Below are 19,275 nucleotides of genomic sequence, written 5' to 3'. Positions count from 1 at the left end.
AACTCAGCAGGCTTGAGTAAGAGATAAAATAAGATGGTGTCAAGGTAGAAGGTGGTAAGGAGAGGTGTAATTAGCTGGTAGAAAGAAGGAGAGCAGCAGCAGAGTAAGGTTAGTGATAGTGATTGGATGTGAACCGCCCCAACCCCGCTCCCAAAAAAAGTGAGAACACTGAAAAATCAGAAAAAGGAAAATGAAATACGAGAATAACTAGGACATAACACACAGCTAGAACTTCCTGCTTTAGTCTAATACTGTGCAGAATAACTGCATTTGATATCTGGGTTACAGCTGTATTTTAAACCTGGTTTATTGACAGTGAAACTTTTCACTCGTTATATTGTTGTTAGAACATTTTACTTTATAATGTGATTAATATTACCATACAAAATCTCAAAAGCTTTACCCTGTTTCTCCTGTTTTTATTATTAATAACTTCAGCAATACAATTAACTCAACTTCTGCCCTCTACTACGCTGACACTCGACATCCTTCATAAAGGCAATTAAAAAAGAAAATAAAGAACCCACCTACTTTAAATCGGAATAATTTAATACTGTTATCTCATTAAATATGTGTAATTATAGCGTGGGGGATACCGCTGAATGACGTATGGCAAATAAAATTAGTTGAATATTACTGTAAAATGTACGTTCATAAAAAAAAATATTGCAATATTTCTTATTTCCAAATTTGTGTTAAAGCAATGCATGATAGCACTAGAAAATGGTCACCATACACTGGTACTCTTTGGTACTGCTCTAAGCAATCTGGATAACTCAGCTTACTTTGTATTGTTCAAGATGCCCTGGATGGTTCTTCCACACTTTCTGATTGGTCATCATCAGATGAATGTTCAGGCAGCCATTGAGGCAATCCTTGATTATGGTAATTGCTGATACTTGTGTATTCTAAAATATCTAATTGAAAGACTTCAGCTGACCCAGGTTTGGCCCGAGTCTTATTCTGGGTCTTCCAAAGATTTTCCCTTTTCACTCCATCTTACCAAAATCCATCAACTCACTGTGTATGATCATATTAGGTTCAAGGCCCGTTGTCTCTGGCATCACACAGTTTCCAACTTGTGTCGGACTGACCTATAGGGCAATAAGGCAGTTCCTTATGAGGTGATATGGCAGGTTAGTGTGTGGGGCGGTTTTATGGGTATTTGTGGGCCTGTTTTATTGTCTGCTGGGCTTGTGTTTCCTGTTGATTTCCCATATATTAAAACAAACACCACCTGCTACAAGCTCAAATCCACACTTAATTCCACAGCTTGCAAAACACCTATACAGAGTGTCTTTACAATTTAAAAACTGGCCCAATTTGCAAACACAGGCCACTAATTCACCACTGCAGGAGCCATTTTTATTGTAGTGCCTCTGCCTATTTTCTGTCCCAGCCCAACCCTGTTTGAACATAGGCCCAGTATGTTTTTGCCACACAGGTTGTTTTGCTACAGTCTCATGAAAATGCTAAGGACACCGACACGAGGGATCATTGGAAAAATGTATGAATTAGATTTAATCTTAATTACAGGGGGTCCTTCACCCTCATTGCTGACCAAAACCTGGATTATTTACTTAATTCTGCATGGTCTCTGTTTAATTAAAGTTTAGGAAGCAGCTGAAAACCTGCTCCAGCTTGGTTATTTAAACTATCTCAGCTGTGCAGGCTGTCTTCAACAAAAAGGCACAAATATGGGGAGTGGCCCTTTAAGAATTTGGGACCAAAAAGGCCTATCAAACATGTACTAATTTTCGGAGTCGATCATAGATCCAAAATTACTTAAATTCACAGCAACTGACATCTATTCATTTTTGTCAGGACAAGTGGAAAACAAATATACATTGATTCTTAAATACCAAAGGGCCCAATTCACAAAAATAATCTGAGACAAAATCCTAACTTTACAACTTTTGGTATTCACAAAAGGCATTTAGTAGTAGTAAAGTTAGGATTCCTAACTTTACTACTACTAACCTGAGACAAGACACTAACTTTACGACTTTTGGTATTCACAAAGGGCATTTAGTAGTAGTAAAGTTAGGATTCCTAACTTTACTACTACTAAACTGAGAAAAATCCTAACTTTACGACTTTCGGTATTCACAAAAGGCATTTAGTTGTAGTAAAGTTAGGAATCCTAACTTTACTACTACTAAATGCCTTTTGTGAATACCAAAAGTCGTAAAGTTAGGATTTTGTCTCAGATTACTTTTGGGAATCGGGCGCCATGAGTCTACACATTCCCCAACTCAAATCCATATAGTCAAATTGAAGCAGAAGATCCACGCACAATTAATTGCATTCAAACTTCAAACATTTGACAAGGTAAACATAGACTAATCCACAAAAGACATAGTCAGTACCCAAGAGTTGTAAATATAGTTCAAGCAAGCCTCCAATTTCAGTAATGAGTAAAACAGCCCCGCTCAGGGTACAGTTGTTACAATTCCTCCTAAGAAGTCTGTTTTTACTTTTTTATATTTACACTTCTGTGAGAGGTTGCACTTGCTGAAGTAAAAAAAAATACTACTCATCATCCAGTTGTCTCCCACTGTTTTGAATACTCCAGGCGAACTGCATGGACCCCACCTGTTTATACGAAGATAGTTTGTGTAATGAGGCACACGAAAAATTCATGATTGATTAAGTTATTATGTAATGTGATCTATGTTGAATAGCTCAGTTTCAGATGTTGAACAGATACATACATAAAAATGCAAAGCTTTTTCAACGATATGTACATGCCACAGACTGTGCACTGGGGAGAGCAGAATGCAAGCCTCCATTCTTTGGTATGTGTGTACACTTTTTGGGTGGTGCATGTTCAAATGGCTTGTGTGGTCAACATTGTGAGTCTGTCACTCCTTCCTATGAATGTAGACTGATAAGAAAAACTGGTTTAGAAATGATAGCAGCTATCCAGTTGTGACAGAGATGAAACAGTTTGATACAAAAAGGAAGGAGGGTATTTTATTTCATATTTTAGATATTCAAAGACAGAGCTTTTCCATAATTTGAACTAGAAAACAAAGTAAATGCAATTTATCTGGGATATTAAGTACAGTCCAGCGCTCCTCCTAAAAGGAGACGCCCCGACCTCATGGGAGGTGGAATGGCCACCGAGGAAGTGTACACGGGAGAAAATAACTAGTACACAAGGAAACCACCGTTGAAGATATTTCCAGGTTTACTGGAGTCACCACATGACATGGCCTTGTTGGCACCTTTGCATGGAGCTGCTGTGAAATGGACACAGTCTGTGCCCATGATGCAGGAAAGTGTGATCTTGAATAGTGGGGCTATGTCATCACCCCTCTACATATTTTGAGGTTGTCCGCCTCAATGTTCCTTATTGCGCCCTTCACAATATGTTTACCTAGCACAGCCTCATTGAGGGGCTCCTGTTCTGTACACCATTATTGTCCTCTGCCCTCCCCTGTGCTATTCCTACAGATATGTGGCCTACATTGTAAGTGCTGGCAATTGGGTGTGCTCCTCTCCTATTTAAAACCACTTTGCAGCTGCCCTCAGCTTTTCACTTATATTTATAGCCGCTTTACAATGGTAAATTGGTATATTGTACTTAAATAGTCCTATAGTCCAATTGTGTCTCATTTACTTCTGCAGGCATGGATTGTTGCCATCTTATATGATCATATTGGTACCAAATGACCAATGTGGCAATATCTAACCTATAGATATTAGTACTGGTTTCTAATATTTTTTTTTGACGGGCAGTAAATTGAGACTGGTGGTAAATGCTTGTAGTGTCACATCTCTCTACCATTGGATGATTTATTTCCGCATCAGAGTGCAACTCGAGCGTCACGCTCTTAGCCAGAACGTGCTTCATCCTGATCACATCCCAACTCAGGGGGATCTACTCGTCTGCACCCACATACTTGAATATTTTGATTATCTTCCTTACTCTACGAGTGTGCATCCTCTGCCCATTCTCTAGTGTCACATCTCAGCCAGTATTGTCCACCATCTTTTCTCAAACCCTGAAAGTACCACCTCATTTGTGTCCCACTTAAGTTTCCACAGACCCTTTTCAATGGATAAAATGCTTTTCAACAGAATTAGAAAGCAGATATAATAATCAGAACACAAATGTTCTATGTCTCCACAGGTCATCAGGGTATTGTGTGGTCTGTCATAACAGGCAGTTCTTGGAAACAGATGTGCCAGAACAGGCCAGAACACACCACGCGTACAGGAATAGCTTTAAAACTGCACAAACTAAAATAACACAGGGAACAAAAAACTAAGAATTACTTTGTAATGGCAGCGCCTTCTATTCATTAGAGTGTGACCTCCCCAGCATTCGAAGAGCCTTGGGGTTGTGCAGCTGTTATTTCATTCCCTTGTAATGCATAGTAATGGATTTCTATTTGAAGTTTATATTTAGTCACTCAAGGCTCCAACACATTAAGAATGTTTTTTTTTTCCTTTGGAGATTGAAAAGCTTATATTCCATCATTTTCATTAGCAATTCAATTATTTGTTTTATTCTGCTGGGGTTATAAAATGCAGAACGTTTGTGGGAGGCTGGTATTTTGTGAAGTAGTGGGCATCTATATTGCTAATAGTGAAATATCCGAATATCTTTTATTAACAATAATTAGCTTAGTAGCAACATAAGACTAACTCACAACTAGATTTAAAAGCTCAAAGCAAACAGATGGCAAAACCCTCCACCTTCTTCACATATCATAGGGCATCTTGGATAAATGCAGCCCCTGCTTCATTAGCAGAGTGTAAGATGCTGCTTCAATCAGGACCTTGCTGCAGTGGTCTCTTCCCACATTCATTGATACTGTTGGATTCTAGACAGACTGCTGTGAACTCTTCTCCTGGAGTACTTCAAAAGTTACAGAAAAACCAAGTCACTCTGAGGCAACACGTCCCATGCTCTCTGCTAAGAGGTTGTGCTCAGCTCATCAAATACCACTAGTGTTCCACATCACACCAATCTTGATAGGTGTTGCCAGAAGATGTTATTCAGGAATCCTATCCTATCTGGGAAAGAGCACCACCTAACAACATGCATAATTCTTTGCCACCTCACGCCAACAGACAGTCTCAAAGTTTTAAGGATCCAGTTAGTGAAAAGAGAAAACTGTTCTCTTTACCCAGCTCCCCATCACTCACAATAGCCAACAATGAGCATTCCAGAATGCTGCTTTGATTAATGACGTCTGCTTGGATTTTGAGACATTTTGGGACATCATTCAGCAGGCAGACAATTTAAATATCATTCCCCGAGTCCAGGTACCTAATGCCTGGATCATCTCAGTTACCTGCTATTGTTGAAGGACATATTTGGAATTGGTAAACCCTTCATATTACCTTTCCATTCCAGTAAATACCTTCAACTTCAACTGTGAGCACATTTGCCTCATATATCCGGCCAGGAGTTGTGTCACAAATGCTTAATAAAGAAAGCTTCCTCTTGTCTTTGAAAACATGTGGTTAGATCAGCTACTGACGTACAGGTCGCGCTGCGTTTACATCAAATGCAAACGAAGGTTAGCCAGACATGCCCATTGGTCTGTGTGAACACAACTTGATGTACTCTTTCTGACCTCAGGATTCAGGGCTTTCCATGCAGAGTATGAACAGTCTAGACCAGGACACCTAACAGAGATTCAATGAGAAACAGGGCGTAAAACGATCCCTAGCACTGGCTGTTTCATAACACGTTAGAGTTTTGCCACTATTCTCAATCATGTTGTATCCCTGGAACAGGGCTTATTGTGAGTAAAGGCACTATAAGATGACTTTCATTACCGTGCATCACACAGTTCTCACATTAGATCATTTCACTTCATTGCTGCCTGAGTACCCCCTAATCCATATCTTCTTAAGGAACTCATTAAGAGAGGGTCAGGAGAATATTCATGCAATATTCCCATTTAAAGTAGCAATACCGCATCGCAAAATGCAGTAGTACCGCTCTCCTGCCCTGCTCAGGACATCCTCGTCCACTAGCAGCAATGACTTCACAGCTTTAAATGCAAAAGGACACAAAGTAATAATGCTACAGCCTGTTATTTAACATTTAAATATCAATTTGTTATAAGGTCACAATTACTGGTTGAAACAAAGAATTAACTGAATCGTATTGCAAAATGTATATAGCACTTACTACCCTGTGAGGAGCGCTGAGGTGCTTGCATACATAGGTATCGTGCTACACCATGTAGGGTGTGTGTTTGGAAGGGCGTTGTCTATGCTTTTGATCCTATGTGGGAGGTGTTTCCACCTCATGCATGATGGCCTCTGAGGTGCAGTTATTGTGTTATGAGACACAGCGCTTAGCTGTGTGGTTGGTGATGAAGAGTAAGAGATAGGTGCACAGTTTATGGTTTTCAGTACGTTGACAGTTTGAAAGAGCTCTGCGGGTCTCATTGTGGTTTGCCTTATGAACATAGTCCACCTAGCTGGTTACTGCATTGGGTTGTCCAATCTGAGATATTTTGTTTAAACATTGTGTTCCTTGATTGGAGAGATAAATGGTGGGCGGATCTACTGGGCTGGGCTTTGTTGCCTTCATCTCATAGTTGATTGTCATTGTGAGAAGTCAAGAAGCAGCCATAGTTTGTGATAGTTGGGACCGGCAGTGGGAGACTAAATTAGAGTCCTCTGTTCGCCAGCAGTATGTGGTAGATCGCTTTAGTTATTCCATGCAAGTTCAGATGGTGATGGGTTGTTTATTGCTATTGACTGGTACTATATAGGGTGATCGACATGACCTGTAGCATATCTGTCAGTGTCAAGCAGGACAAGGGATCCATTATGCAGCCTGCATAGACTACAAGCGGCTGTCCGAAAGCTGATTGACATGGATTACCAATAGTTTGGGCCAGGAGGGTTATTTTTGAATTGACATTACCATAGAGGACCCAACCTAAACATGGGTTAGCCCTTCATAACTTATGGACATAGAAAGGTGTGCTGTTGCATGTCTGTGGACTGTACATATGTATTCCGGTTTCTATCTCAGGGTTGCAGGATGATGTATTTAACTTCAGTAACCCATACCTAAAATTCAATTGCACAGCCAGGCATGGCTACCAGCTACTCTGCGGATATGCTTCCAAAATCAGATGAAGACTACCATGCTGCAACACACCAAACACAGTACAACTAACAATATCACAGTTCAATAATGCAGCACAAATACAACAAAACACAACACCACCACTAAAAATATGCACAAACAACCTTGCCACCCATTTACCACCTACAGAAACTTGCTTTCGTAATATGGTGGCAAAAGGTGTTTGCTCCTAGCACTGCTTTCATTTACCACCACAGACATAAAAATACCAACATATCAGGCCACCATATTTAATTAGGAGGAGAGCAAAATGGGCCCAAAATACCAGTCTGCTCGGTAGCAGGAGTTGAAAGAGGGCCCATAGTAGAACTCTTCTTGAAACAGCTCCATTGACTCCCCTTGACAGGAGTGGCCAATTAAAGCCATGGGGCCTGATGTATAAGGCACTAAAGTGAATAGGGACGGCATTTCTCATCTAAAGTATTTTTAAACAGTACATTCATTCCAGGCATCTGAGATCATGCGCTCACTGAACCATACTGAGTGGAGGAGCATTCTATGCGACGACTGTCACCGTTTGCAACCCTTTGCATAGATATTAATTGACAACACCCAGGACCATCAAATATTTTAGCAAGAGCTGCATTCATGACTCTTCTGTAAAGTGCTCTGCTCTTCTTCACAACTTTTCCTTTGTCCCCTGCAGACACCTGTAGAACTTTGAAAACCTGCTGGTGGTAAGCAAACTCAGATATACCAGCAATCCATTCAAAGCTCAACTCTCATTAAGAATACTTGTGATATCAATGCTTAATTTGAGCCAGTGGTTTCAGGTGCTTGGCACCGGTACTTAATTACCGCCACTTAATTGCCGGAACCTGCACTTATGGCAGCTGCCACATGGGGGCACTGTTTGTGCAATTTAAAGAGGAGCAGAAAAACTGTTGTTTGTTAATTCAATGTACATCACAAAACAACTAATACCTGCCACCCAAGCCATTCCTAAAGTTTTGGTGGACTCGAACAGTCTGAATTATCACACTTGCCACAGTGTCATGGTTAGTAGTTGTGTAAGTACAGTGGCAATGTGTGGTGCAAACCGTGGTGGCCGTCTGATGAGGGCCGCAGCACTTATTTTTTGTTTGTAAATTAAACACTGTGTGATATGACACAACCTTATGTACTTTAAGAAAGATTAGCAACATGACAATCAAGCAAACCCGAAGTTAAGAGGGAGAGGAGCATTCATTCTCATCTTTCCTTGAATATAGTGTCTGACTTAGTCAAGTGATTTTTTGTGGCAGCTGCACCCAGTGGCTAAGGAGAGGGAAGTTCAACTTAGCATTTTTGCACCCAAAGCTGCCTCAAAAATGCTTCCAAATATGAGCCCATAAGATGATATTACCAAAAATGATCCAACAATCGCTGAACAGACCCTTTCATTTGGAAAAAAGCGCCTAGATTCCAGTCTTCCTCAAATACCAGTTCAACCTACAACCTCAACCTTTACAACAGAACCCAAGTTCCCCTTCATATTATAGCTCTATTAATGAACTTCCCTCTGAAGGTGAAAGGTCATGTTGGTTAACAGTTGTTGACAAAAGGAAACTCACCTTAACAAATAGAACTTTATATTAACTTTTGTGTGTGCTCCTCTCACCAACAAGGTTGCAGTAGGTGCTGTGAAAGGAGTTACCGCGCACACAAGAATTTAAGATGCCACTTGTAGTGAGGGCCATTGGAGACAACTCCAGATCTTTGATCACAATAAAAGTTCAGTACTTATTTTGTGGTGGTGACCCTCCTGACACCTAATTCTGGGGACTGGGACTGGGCACCTTCCACACTGCCACTGTACCAATCTTCTGCTACCTAAATTCTCCGAGCAGCAACAGGCAGCAGAGCAGTCCCTTTTTTACTTGCACAATGAAATATGTAAATAAACAAAGGACAGCCAATGCAGTTATTCTTTTCCACTGGTTGTACTTTCAGCCCTTCTTCTATTTCTACAAACCATAACATAAATAAAGGGGGGACTTTGGTTCTTCCACCTTTATGGTGTCATGCAGCTCTTGGGGCAGGCCGAATTTAGAGCCAAGGGAGCAGAGATTAAGGAAAGGCCTTCCTCCCTAGACCACTCTCTCCCCTCGCTCAGCTTCCTGATCCTATGGTCTTATTTTATTACAAATCAAGCACTGTAAAGTAAAAAATTGAGGGCCATATGTACGACGAAGTGGCAGAGCGTGCCGTTAGCCCCCTGGGTTTAACGACACACTCTGCCACTTCGGAAACGCAAACCTGCACCATATTTACAAGGATGTGGTGCAGCCTTGCGTTTCCCCCTGCGATGGCACTAAGTTTCACAACTTAGCGCCAACGCAGGCACCCTTGCACCACAGTGCAAGGGTGTCTGTGTGCAGGGGAGCATTGGTTATGTGTAGGAAGGTGTCCCTTCCTGCACATAACCAATCCTAAAATGCCATTTTGTAACTTTCATGTGTGCTGCTTCATGCAGCACACATGAAAGTTACAAAATGGCATTTCTGAAAAGGTTTGTTCATGTACAGGAAGGGACACCTTCCTGTACATAAACAAACCATGGCATTTTGCTTCTTCCATGGAAAAAGCAACAACGAGGAGAAAAAATGCATTTCTCCTCGTTTCGCAACCTTAAGACCAGGGTTTTCCTGATCTTATATTTGGGGCTGCCTCCTAAGTACGCCACCCTTGTACATAGGGGGCAGGGTCAAATACAATGGGTGTTGCGGTGGAACGCCCACTGCAACACCCACTGCACGCCCATTTCATGCTAAACATAGCGTGAAAGGGTGCCTTGTACATAAGGCAAGGCCCCTATCGCCACGAGAACGTCACAAAAAATGACGTTCCTGTGGCGATAGGGGCTTGAACATATACCCCTGAGTTTAAGATTAAAAGTGAAGTAAAATAGTTGAACATACCATATGCATCAATTTATTTTGGTTTTAAATGACTGTGCAGTTCTGATCCTTTACAAATGACCATAGCTGGCTTTCTCTGAATGTGTTAGTACATGCGTCCTAGATCAGTGGTTCTAAAGTTGTGGATTGAGGACTACTGGGGTTCCGCGAGGCCCACTCAGGGGGTCCACTACTTTTCTACAAAATGAAGTAGTAGTAAAACCAATCAATTAAAATAAATAAAGTGCATACAAATAAGGAAGCAACATTGAAAATGTTAAAAGGTTTTCTATATTTGATTGTGGATTACACAACATTTTAAAACAATTGAGCATTTGTTTGGTGTACACTTCTTTTTGTATTTTTGTGTATTGTTTTGAGGTACAAACCATAGGTCGGAGATCCACGACTTCAAATAATAATAATAATAACTCAGTGTAAGTCCCTGTGTCCTAGCTTATTAGTTTTGTGAGAACATATCAAAAGATGCCTTACTGTCTCAATCCTTTATATGTGTATAGAATTAGACATTCTTTTTCTCTCGCCACTGAAAACTGCTCACTTGCCTCAGCACGCTAAGATTTCTACACAAAAGCTGCTTTTTTAATCTTTTGTAAAGCCACATTCCCAGCTCCCTGGCCCCAGCATTCTTTCTGTTAAAATGAAAGATAAATGTTTATAGTCTTTTCTCAACAATAAACATATCTGTTCTAGGGAGGAAATAAAGCTGACAAATGCTAGAGTGGGATTTCTGCAGGGTCTGGACACAGCGGGAGGGAAGACAAGCTAAGCTGCTTTACGGCAGACATTTCAGGAGCTTCCGCACCGTCAAGGCCTAAACGTGCCCTGCAGCTAACTCCAAGTTTACCTTTTTTCAGGGCAACATGGGAAAACAGAACAGCAAACTGGCGCCCGAGGTGATGGAGGACCTGGTGAAGAGCACGGAGTTCAATGAACACGAGCTGAAACAGTGGTACAAGGGCTTCCTGAAGGACTGTCCCAGCGGGAGGCTGAATCTGGACGAATTTCAGCAGCTCTATGTAAAGGTATGTCGGGACTTTATTGTTCCCTGGCGCTCTAAGGCTGTATTTCTTGCATACAAGTAAAATATACTTACTGCTATGTTTGTGAAGATGTTTTACATAGCGCTATTACGATTTTAGGGTGCTGCCAGACACTGTAATCTTAGAGAATGTCACTAGGATGGTGAATGAAGAAACATTCAGCAATGTGGAGGGGGAGATGTTATCAGCGAGGATGCTTTCCATTAACAGGATTTGAGGGGCATCATCAGTTTCTTACACAGTACTAGACGGATACAAATAGCCCGGTCACCAGGTCTTTAGGAAACCTCATACTGTATTTAACCAGTTTTAAAGATAAGCAAGGTAACTCCAAAGCTTTGAACCACACAGGATAAAGCACTATGTCTAATTTCTAACACTCGAGATTCTAAGAGGAATCTAGCACTCAAATGGAGGAGTGAATGTGCAGGAATATAGGCTTTTAGCCTCCTCTAATTTCCTTCGGTTTAGTTTTATAGTGTAGATCTCGCTAAGAGATGCTTATATTTCTAATTATCACAGAAGTTTAAAGTTCATGTATGAATGTTAACTTGGTATTCTGCTTTTTGTGTCTTATTGTAACATAATCAAGATAGTCGACAAAGGTGGGAAAGCAGTGCTGATTCTTCTCGACTTGTCGGCCATGTTTGATACTGTTAACCACTCTTTGCTTATCATCCGGCTCAAGAGTATTGGCACTCTCCCTTCCAATCTCCTTTCTGTCTGACTAGAGAGCAAGTGGTTGCATTTGGAGATTTTAATTCGGACTCTTTCTCCCTTCCGTGTAGGGTACCCCAGAGATCTTCTCTTAGACACACTGTTTTCAATATATATGTTACCCCCTTGGCCAATCTGATCTGTTCCTGCGGTTTCTCTGTAATTTCTTATGCCAACGACACATAGGCAGTAGTATCTGTTTCATGTAACATCGAGGAGGTCGCCAAACAGTTTAGTAACTGTATGGAGACAATTGTTGGATGGAGGATAAGTATCTTAAATTAAATTCTGATAAGACTGAGGTACTTCTATTTGCTAATGACATCTTCTTTTGGAATATCTCTTGGTAGCCTCTGAGTCTTGGACCACTACCCTCTCCAGTGCAGAAAGATAAAAATCTAGGAATCCTTTTTGCTGGTAAGTCTTGTTTCTCTGACCATATCAATCAGGTCACAACAGCGTGCTTCTTTTTGCTAAGAAATCTGAAAAAGGTTTTCCCCTTCCTCCCTTTAGAGCTCCAGAAAACTGTTATTTGTTGCACTGGTAATTTCAAGGTTAGACTACTGCATCTCTATGTTGGCATTCGGGAAAGTCTGTTGAAGAAACTTCGGTCCCTTCAAAACACGGCAGCTAGTCTGCTTATGAAAATCCTGAAATTCAGGTCAGGTTCGCAAACCCTTTTTATCTTCATTGACTTCCTGTTTGCGGGCAGGTTAAGTTCAAGACTTTATACCTGGTTCATAAAGCACTTCACAAATGTGGCCCTGTTTACTTTCATAAGATCTTTCACCTTCACATTCCCATTCGTAAACTCCAGTTCAGTTCAGCCAAAATAGTGGCCATTCCCAGATTTAACAAAGCTCGGTGGGGAGGCAGGAGCTTTTCCTACTCTGCATGAAAGCTATGGAACTCTCTTCCCTTTCAGCTTAGAGCTCAGTACAATTTGCTACTTTTTAGACAACAGGTCAAAACCTGGCTTTTCTCATGCTCTGAAGCTAAATAGGTCATCTGGATGTCTCCCCCTCTGACGTCAGCTCTAAGACGCCTTCGGGCATTAGCACGCTCTATAAGCTTTTTACTTACTTACCTATTGTACATCAGTGCATATGACATATTTTCAGTAGATCTGGGCGAAATTGTAATTACCCTGGAGTAATCAGAGTAATTTCAGTAATTTTGCATTACTCTTGTGATGTGAAATTACCAAAAGTCCGCAATTACTCTAGTTTGAGTATTTAAGAGTAATTTGATTAAAATATCCTACCACAGGATCATAGGGAGAATGATCTAGAAAGAGCGAGCGGCTGCGGGCTACTGCTGCTTGTGTCCTGTGGCATTTAGTGCTATTTTCTCAGTCCCATATTGGAAGCAAGGGTGTATTTTGCACTAAGAAAATCGTGCTAAATCCTGGATTTCACTTCTCACGTACTTATGCATTATTATGAGTAGTTGTGCTGTAATGCACAAGAGAGAATTACACCAGTTACGTTACGCCCACCCCTACTTTGAAGTGCAAGCCAGTAAAAATCAAACTTTACGGGAATGCATTGGATAAGTACTGGCAGCATTCCCATTCCAAGTAGAACTTTGGAAATTATGCAACAGAGTTACTAAATTATATCACAATGAAGCTCAACAACCACAGTTGGTGCACTGCATTTCCCTAGAGGGAAGAGAGGAGCAAAAAGTGATATTTACTAATTATGGCCTACTGTTAATTTCTTCCTTTGGGCAGACGCACAAACAAGCTGCCTTCTAGTGCAAAATCCTTTGCCTAGCCAAAAGTTAAAGTATTTCCTACATTAGATGTATGCAGTACAGTGCAGCACACGCACAAAACGTGAAATGTTAGGAGCAGTAAAAGATTTATCTAGCCTTGCGCTTGTCTGATGGAGGCGTTAGTTTTTCATGCAATGCCTAGACTAATAATTGTAGTAGATTAAGGCTTTGCATCAGAAACCATGGGTGGTTGCACTGGAATGGCCAACTACCACCCCTGGAATGCCCTCAGACGCAAAGTAGAGAAAAACAGCACATAATGCTATTTGGGCCATTTAAGGGCACTTTTTCTCTGCAAAAAAGTGTTGCACTGGAAAGTAAATACCCTCTCAAGACTGTGTGCCACTTTGCATGGCTTTGTGACTTTGCACAGTCTTAATAACTCTGCCCCTGAGTGTGTGAACATTTACCTTGGTCAGAAATATTGCGGGGCGTCTGACCTTGAGATTATCCAACGATGATGCTGGCATATCCTGTTAAAATACATTATATGACAAGCATGGCATGAGGGGCGCTTGAGGGGCAGTTGCGAGGAGCATAATATGGATTGTTATTAACACTAAGTGGCAGGAAACACAATACTTTGCAAAACAACCAACATTCTCGAAGACCTTAAAAACAGATGGGGTTGGAGGGATGAAGGGAGTGAGAGAGACAGAGAGAGACAGAGAGAGAGAGAAAGAGAGAGAGAGTGAGGGAGTGAGAGAGAGATATTGTGGGGCTCATTTACAAGCCCCTTACGCAGCCAGTGCATCACTTTTAATATGGAAAAAAGTGACATAGTTGGTGGAGCCAGGGGCTTGTAAATAAGCCCCCGTGTGGTTTAATCTGTGGGCGTCTTTAAAAATCCAGATGGAATCATACAGAGACCTCAACATACCCAACTGTGAGCCCCTGTTCCCAACTGTTTACTTCATAATTCATTTATTTGGGGGGGGGGGTGAACAGCCCATGAACACCCCTTCAAGCTACGCCCCTGTTCTTAGATTAGGGTTGATCTGGTGCCTAAATATTCTGTATGCTGGGAAACCTATTGCTTGAACTGATTGCAGTGTGGGTTTAAATACTTTCTGAGCAAAAATCATTTGCATCAAGACTTCCCTGAAACATGATTTGCATGGAAAGACTGCCTAGCCCTCATCCTTCAGCAGTATTGATTTATAGAAACGTCTGCAATAAGAACTGTGAGCTGCAGACTTGGTAGTATTTCATCTGCGCCCAGGAAGATATTTTAATTCATCTAAAAAGACTGATGGCATTTCCAAGAATACTGCAGATGAAAAGAAATGAATCATCAAGAAATTAACTTGTGGTCAGAGGTGTGGAACGAGTAGATGTGACCTTTTTGATATATAGCTTGGCTATGTTGTGCAGTGTGGGAAAAATGGCATTGAAATATGCAGCAGATCATAGAAAAATTATAGCATGCGGATATATGAAAAACTCATTTGCTAAAACCAGACTGATGAAACAAAAATATTTAAGGTTAGATTTGAAAAGAATATTGGGGAAAAATGGGGAAAAGCAATGCAGATCTGTTTAATCCTGAATCCGGATGACGTACAAACACCCCAAAAGGCTCAGAAACAAGTATGAAAAAAATGAATTGGAAGTTTTATACAAAAAAAAAGGAAACTAGACACAAAAGGAAGACACAAATGGCTGGGAGAAGGGAGGAGCAAGTTTGTCAGGAGAAGAGTTTAAAACAATTAATGAGAGCAGCAGTTAGATGCTGAGCATAGACAGAGAGACAAGTATAGCTACAGGAGATGGAGGATGGTACAGGTGAAATAAGATGTACCTCAAGTTACATTCATAAAGATTCAGATAGCAAAATCTAGTCCATGAAGAAATAAATCATTTAACCTGCTATAGACAGACACCGCAGCCAGGACATGAGCCTTGAGAGAAAGGTTGCCACGTCCTGTCCACATTATGGCCACCAGATTTAGAAAACAGTTCTCATTTAGAGTGACATTGTGTGTAATTCAGTGGATAAGAGATGGAAAAATTCTGATGGGAAACAGTTTTGTGAAATGAGTCCCCAGCGCATAGAGTCCGATCTTTGAAATCCCATGACCATCGTCTATGCGTTATGTCTCCTGAAGGTGTGCGCTATTACTTGGGTGGTGTGCCACTTCAGAGGAGGTAGATCTGCTCCATACAAGCTCCTTGTTTTCTTCTTAATGAAATTGGACAAGTCCAGCATCCTTTACCACGTTCTTATTGTGGATTGATCCCACTCGCCCTCATCTACGTCTACTAAAATTCCATTATTGCATCGGGCACAGCAGCTGAAAAGACCAGATAGATCTCCATGGCGATCCTGCTATATCAGGTAGGAAGAAGGTATGTGACTTACGGTAGTGTTTGGTGGTTGCAGGCCCTTGAAATTTGCTGCAAGGGTTAGGTAGCGGACACTGTTTAGCCATGAAACGGATGGTGGTCACTACATGAGACAGTCCTGCCAGTCCTCTCGTCCAAATGGGTGTAGAGACAGGAGGTTGGGGAAGGCTCATTTCTATCTGAGAAACAAAATTCACTAAACCTGCCAGTCTGTAAGTGAACAGGCCTGCCCTGAGGGCTGCATTGCAAAGCTGGCCATGGCTAACAAGTGGCCCAGGTGGCCCAGGTGGCAGGCAGAGCATGTTCTAGATTTGCAAGGAGGTGGTAGGCCCGGCACATTAAAATGAGTCAGATATTGCTAACATTAGTTTATTTTATGAAAAACACAAGCTGTGGGATGAGAAAAAGCATACATTACTTTCTCCCACAGTGGCATTATACCATGACAACCATATTGTTCAATGGTAGGTGCATGTTACTATCTATCTGAGCAGGAAAAGCCTACTTAAGCAATTGCACTGAGCTTGCTTTATAGCTAGAAGAAATTGGGCTTTACTTGCTTTGCCTCAACTATGCAGTATCCCAAAAATGTCCCAAGGATACGCATGATGCACTTTCTTTGCTTATCACACTCACCTCAAAAAATGCTTTTATAACATGCAAAAAACAACATGCTGGTCTGTGTAGATGTCATATAAAAAATGTATACAAAGTATCACTGGCTTTGTTTGTACTCTTTCACATTGTAAACTGGGGTGGCATCCCACGTTAGTGATAGGGCATTATAAATTGGGATGGATGGACTGGTGGTCGGACGGACAGATGAAAGGACAGCCATAGATTATAAGAATACTGTGCAATACAAAGCATGTATCCATATGTCTTTTTCGTGATTGGGTATACACAAAAAACATAACCTCGAGAATTGTGACGCTTCTCAAATTAAAATTACCATCACTGCTCAGAGAAGTACCAAGAATCATATTAAATATATGTTGAGATGTAGGGGCACTGCAGTCTAGTCTCGAATGTGTATGTATAATCTAAGACAGTAGTTCTTAACCTGGCGTCCCGGGATCCCTGGGAGTCCACATATTAGCAGATTATCAAAGTGCAGGTAAATAAAGAAACACAATTGAGCATTTTAAAATGTTCTGTAAATAAGAAGGAATTTGAAATTGGGGACTCAAAATGAAGTTGGTGACCTCAGATTGATTATTGGGTAAATATAATCTGAATGACTGGTGGACTCAACTGAATGTAGAAAAGCTCCAACATTCCCAATGAAATTAACATTTTTATTTGTTTGTTTGCTTGTTTGTGAGTTCAATAAAATATTTTATAACCTGTGTATTTGGTTGATGAATGCTTGTGTCTCTATTTGTGTGCATTGTTTTGCAGTTCAAGTCATTATAATTGCCTCAGCCAGAGCGCCGGACTCTTAGAAATGACTCAGTGGGGGTCCCCAGATTCCAATAATGATTCAGTGGGGGTCCCGAGAAGAGTTGACAACCACTGATCTAAGCATATATATTTTAAGACATGGGTGTGTTTGTGTGCACATAAATAATTTAAGAATTGCAAATAGATTGTTAATGCTATAATAATTAGCGTGTAACAACAGGAAGGTATGGCAGCCCATTAACACTGGAACCACAGCATATCACACGGCTTCCACCAAATTGATTTGAAGCAGGTGAGTGGCTTAGGATAATGCCTAAAGCCACATTTATGAATCGTAAAATAGATTGGATACCTGGGAGTGGGTTGAATAGGCTCACTGGGAATCAGAAAGCAAATGATGAAGCCAAAGTACATACAGAGGACTGACTCAGACGCATTGGCCTAGTTAGCCTCGTTCATGAGTCACCTGTTCCTAACCTGCAGCCTATATTCCACGAATTGGCCTGTGCTGGGTGTTAGTCATGGAAGACCACAGAAGGGATTCATTATTTTACAAGGTTGTTACATTAATCCACAAGCTACCCGTGAAAACAAGCATTGGCAAAGCCAGTTGGTCTGTCTTTAATGTTCTAATACATGCAAATCCAGCATGCACAAATGCTCATAGACTATCTGTGCAGTGTCTCTGTATAGCCTGAGGCCACCAAAGCTTTTATATTTTATTAATACATCTTGTTCATTTGATGCATGAAGAAAAGAAGCAACAGAGGGGCTTTGTGAGCAAGGCATGTGCATGCCACAACAAAATTGAAAGGTACAACCAAGTACAGTTATTTATTGCATTTAGATGCAGTTATTTCTTCTTCTTCTTTAATCTTTATTTCGACTACAAAGAGTCATAAAAGAAACACAACATAACATAAATGCAATTATTACAATCAAAAAAAATATCCATGATACACTTTACAGCCAAAAAATGAATACTAATCAAGTTAGCAGACACAGTTGGTGACACTAGCCAGGCACCCAACATAGCAGAAGGATATGAAACTAAATAATCTCATATTTACAAGAACTTTCTTCTAGTTTTCCACATTGCGTCTAAGAATTTGCTAACAGCATAAACGGTTAATGGTGATAAATCCGTTTTTAGTATTCGAAAAGCCTCCGTATGTTTCCTGAAACCCCATTTTTTACATAGGGGAATAATCCACTTTCTTCTAGATGCTATATATAAAGGACAAAAGAGGATTACATGGAGATCATTTTCAGGCTGGACAGTGCAAAGAGGACAGTTAGCAATAGTTGAAGGGTGCCATCTGTTCGTAAGAGCACGAATAGGAAGGGAATTATATCTCCATTGGAGATAGAGTTTTCTAAGAGTTGAAGGATAAATATCATTCAGCACTATCTCAAACTTATAATAATCTTTTATTAAGATAAATGAACTAGTCATGGAGCCCAAATTATCAGAGGTCAGCCAAACCGACCGGTTGCTTTCATAATACATTTTTGCCAAAGGTTTACGCGATATAGTCTTGGATGCGAGTTCCGGAGAACTCCAGAGAGAAGGGCAACCCAGCCTATCAAACTCAGCCTTGATATATCTTATCCAAGGAAGATTTTGTATGATTTGAAACTTCAATAAATCCAAAAATTCTAGTCTGTAGGTGTTAAGTTCTGGGGTTGCCCATAGACGTCGCCAAAAGGTTAGGGGATTTAAGGCTAGTTCCTCCTTGATGGATCTAATTCCTAAATCTAACCTAAGAGGGAGAAGAGGAGTACTAGAGGGTAAAGATGATAGTTGTCGAAGAAAATTATTTTCAATAACCATGAATGGTTGGAGGCAATTATTGCCCCACAATTCCGCCCCATAAATTGCTGCCCCTCTGGCCTGTACTTTATAAATTTCTAAAGGTGGACCAATAGGTTTTATATAGGAGTTTTTCCAAAG

General features: G+C 40.8%; 1 protein-coding gene across 1 annotated transcript in view; it reads left to right on the top strand.

Moving 5' to 3' along the window:
• VSNL1 (visinin like 1) overlaps positions 1-19,275 on the top strand; it is a 400,886-nt gene that overhangs the window by 179,037 nt on the left and 202,574 nt on the right. The window contains exon 2 of the mRNA XM_085610647.1: positions 10,890-11,057. Coding sequence (XP_085466773.1) covers positions 10,896-11,057 — 162 coding nt within the window. The 5' untranslated portion in view covers positions 10,890-10,895. The remainder of the gene's footprint in view (positions 1-10,889; positions 11,058-19,275) is intronic.

Source organism: Triturus cristatus, chromosome 6 (genome assembly GCF_964204655.1).
Source record: "Triturus cristatus chromosome 6, aTriCri1.1, whole genome shotgun sequence".
NCBI lineage: Eukaryota > Metazoa > Chordata > Amphibia > Caudata > Salamandridae > Triturus > Triturus cristatus.
Note: the sequence above shows the minus strand (reverse complement) of the source record. Positions and strands in the feature narration are given on the sequence as shown.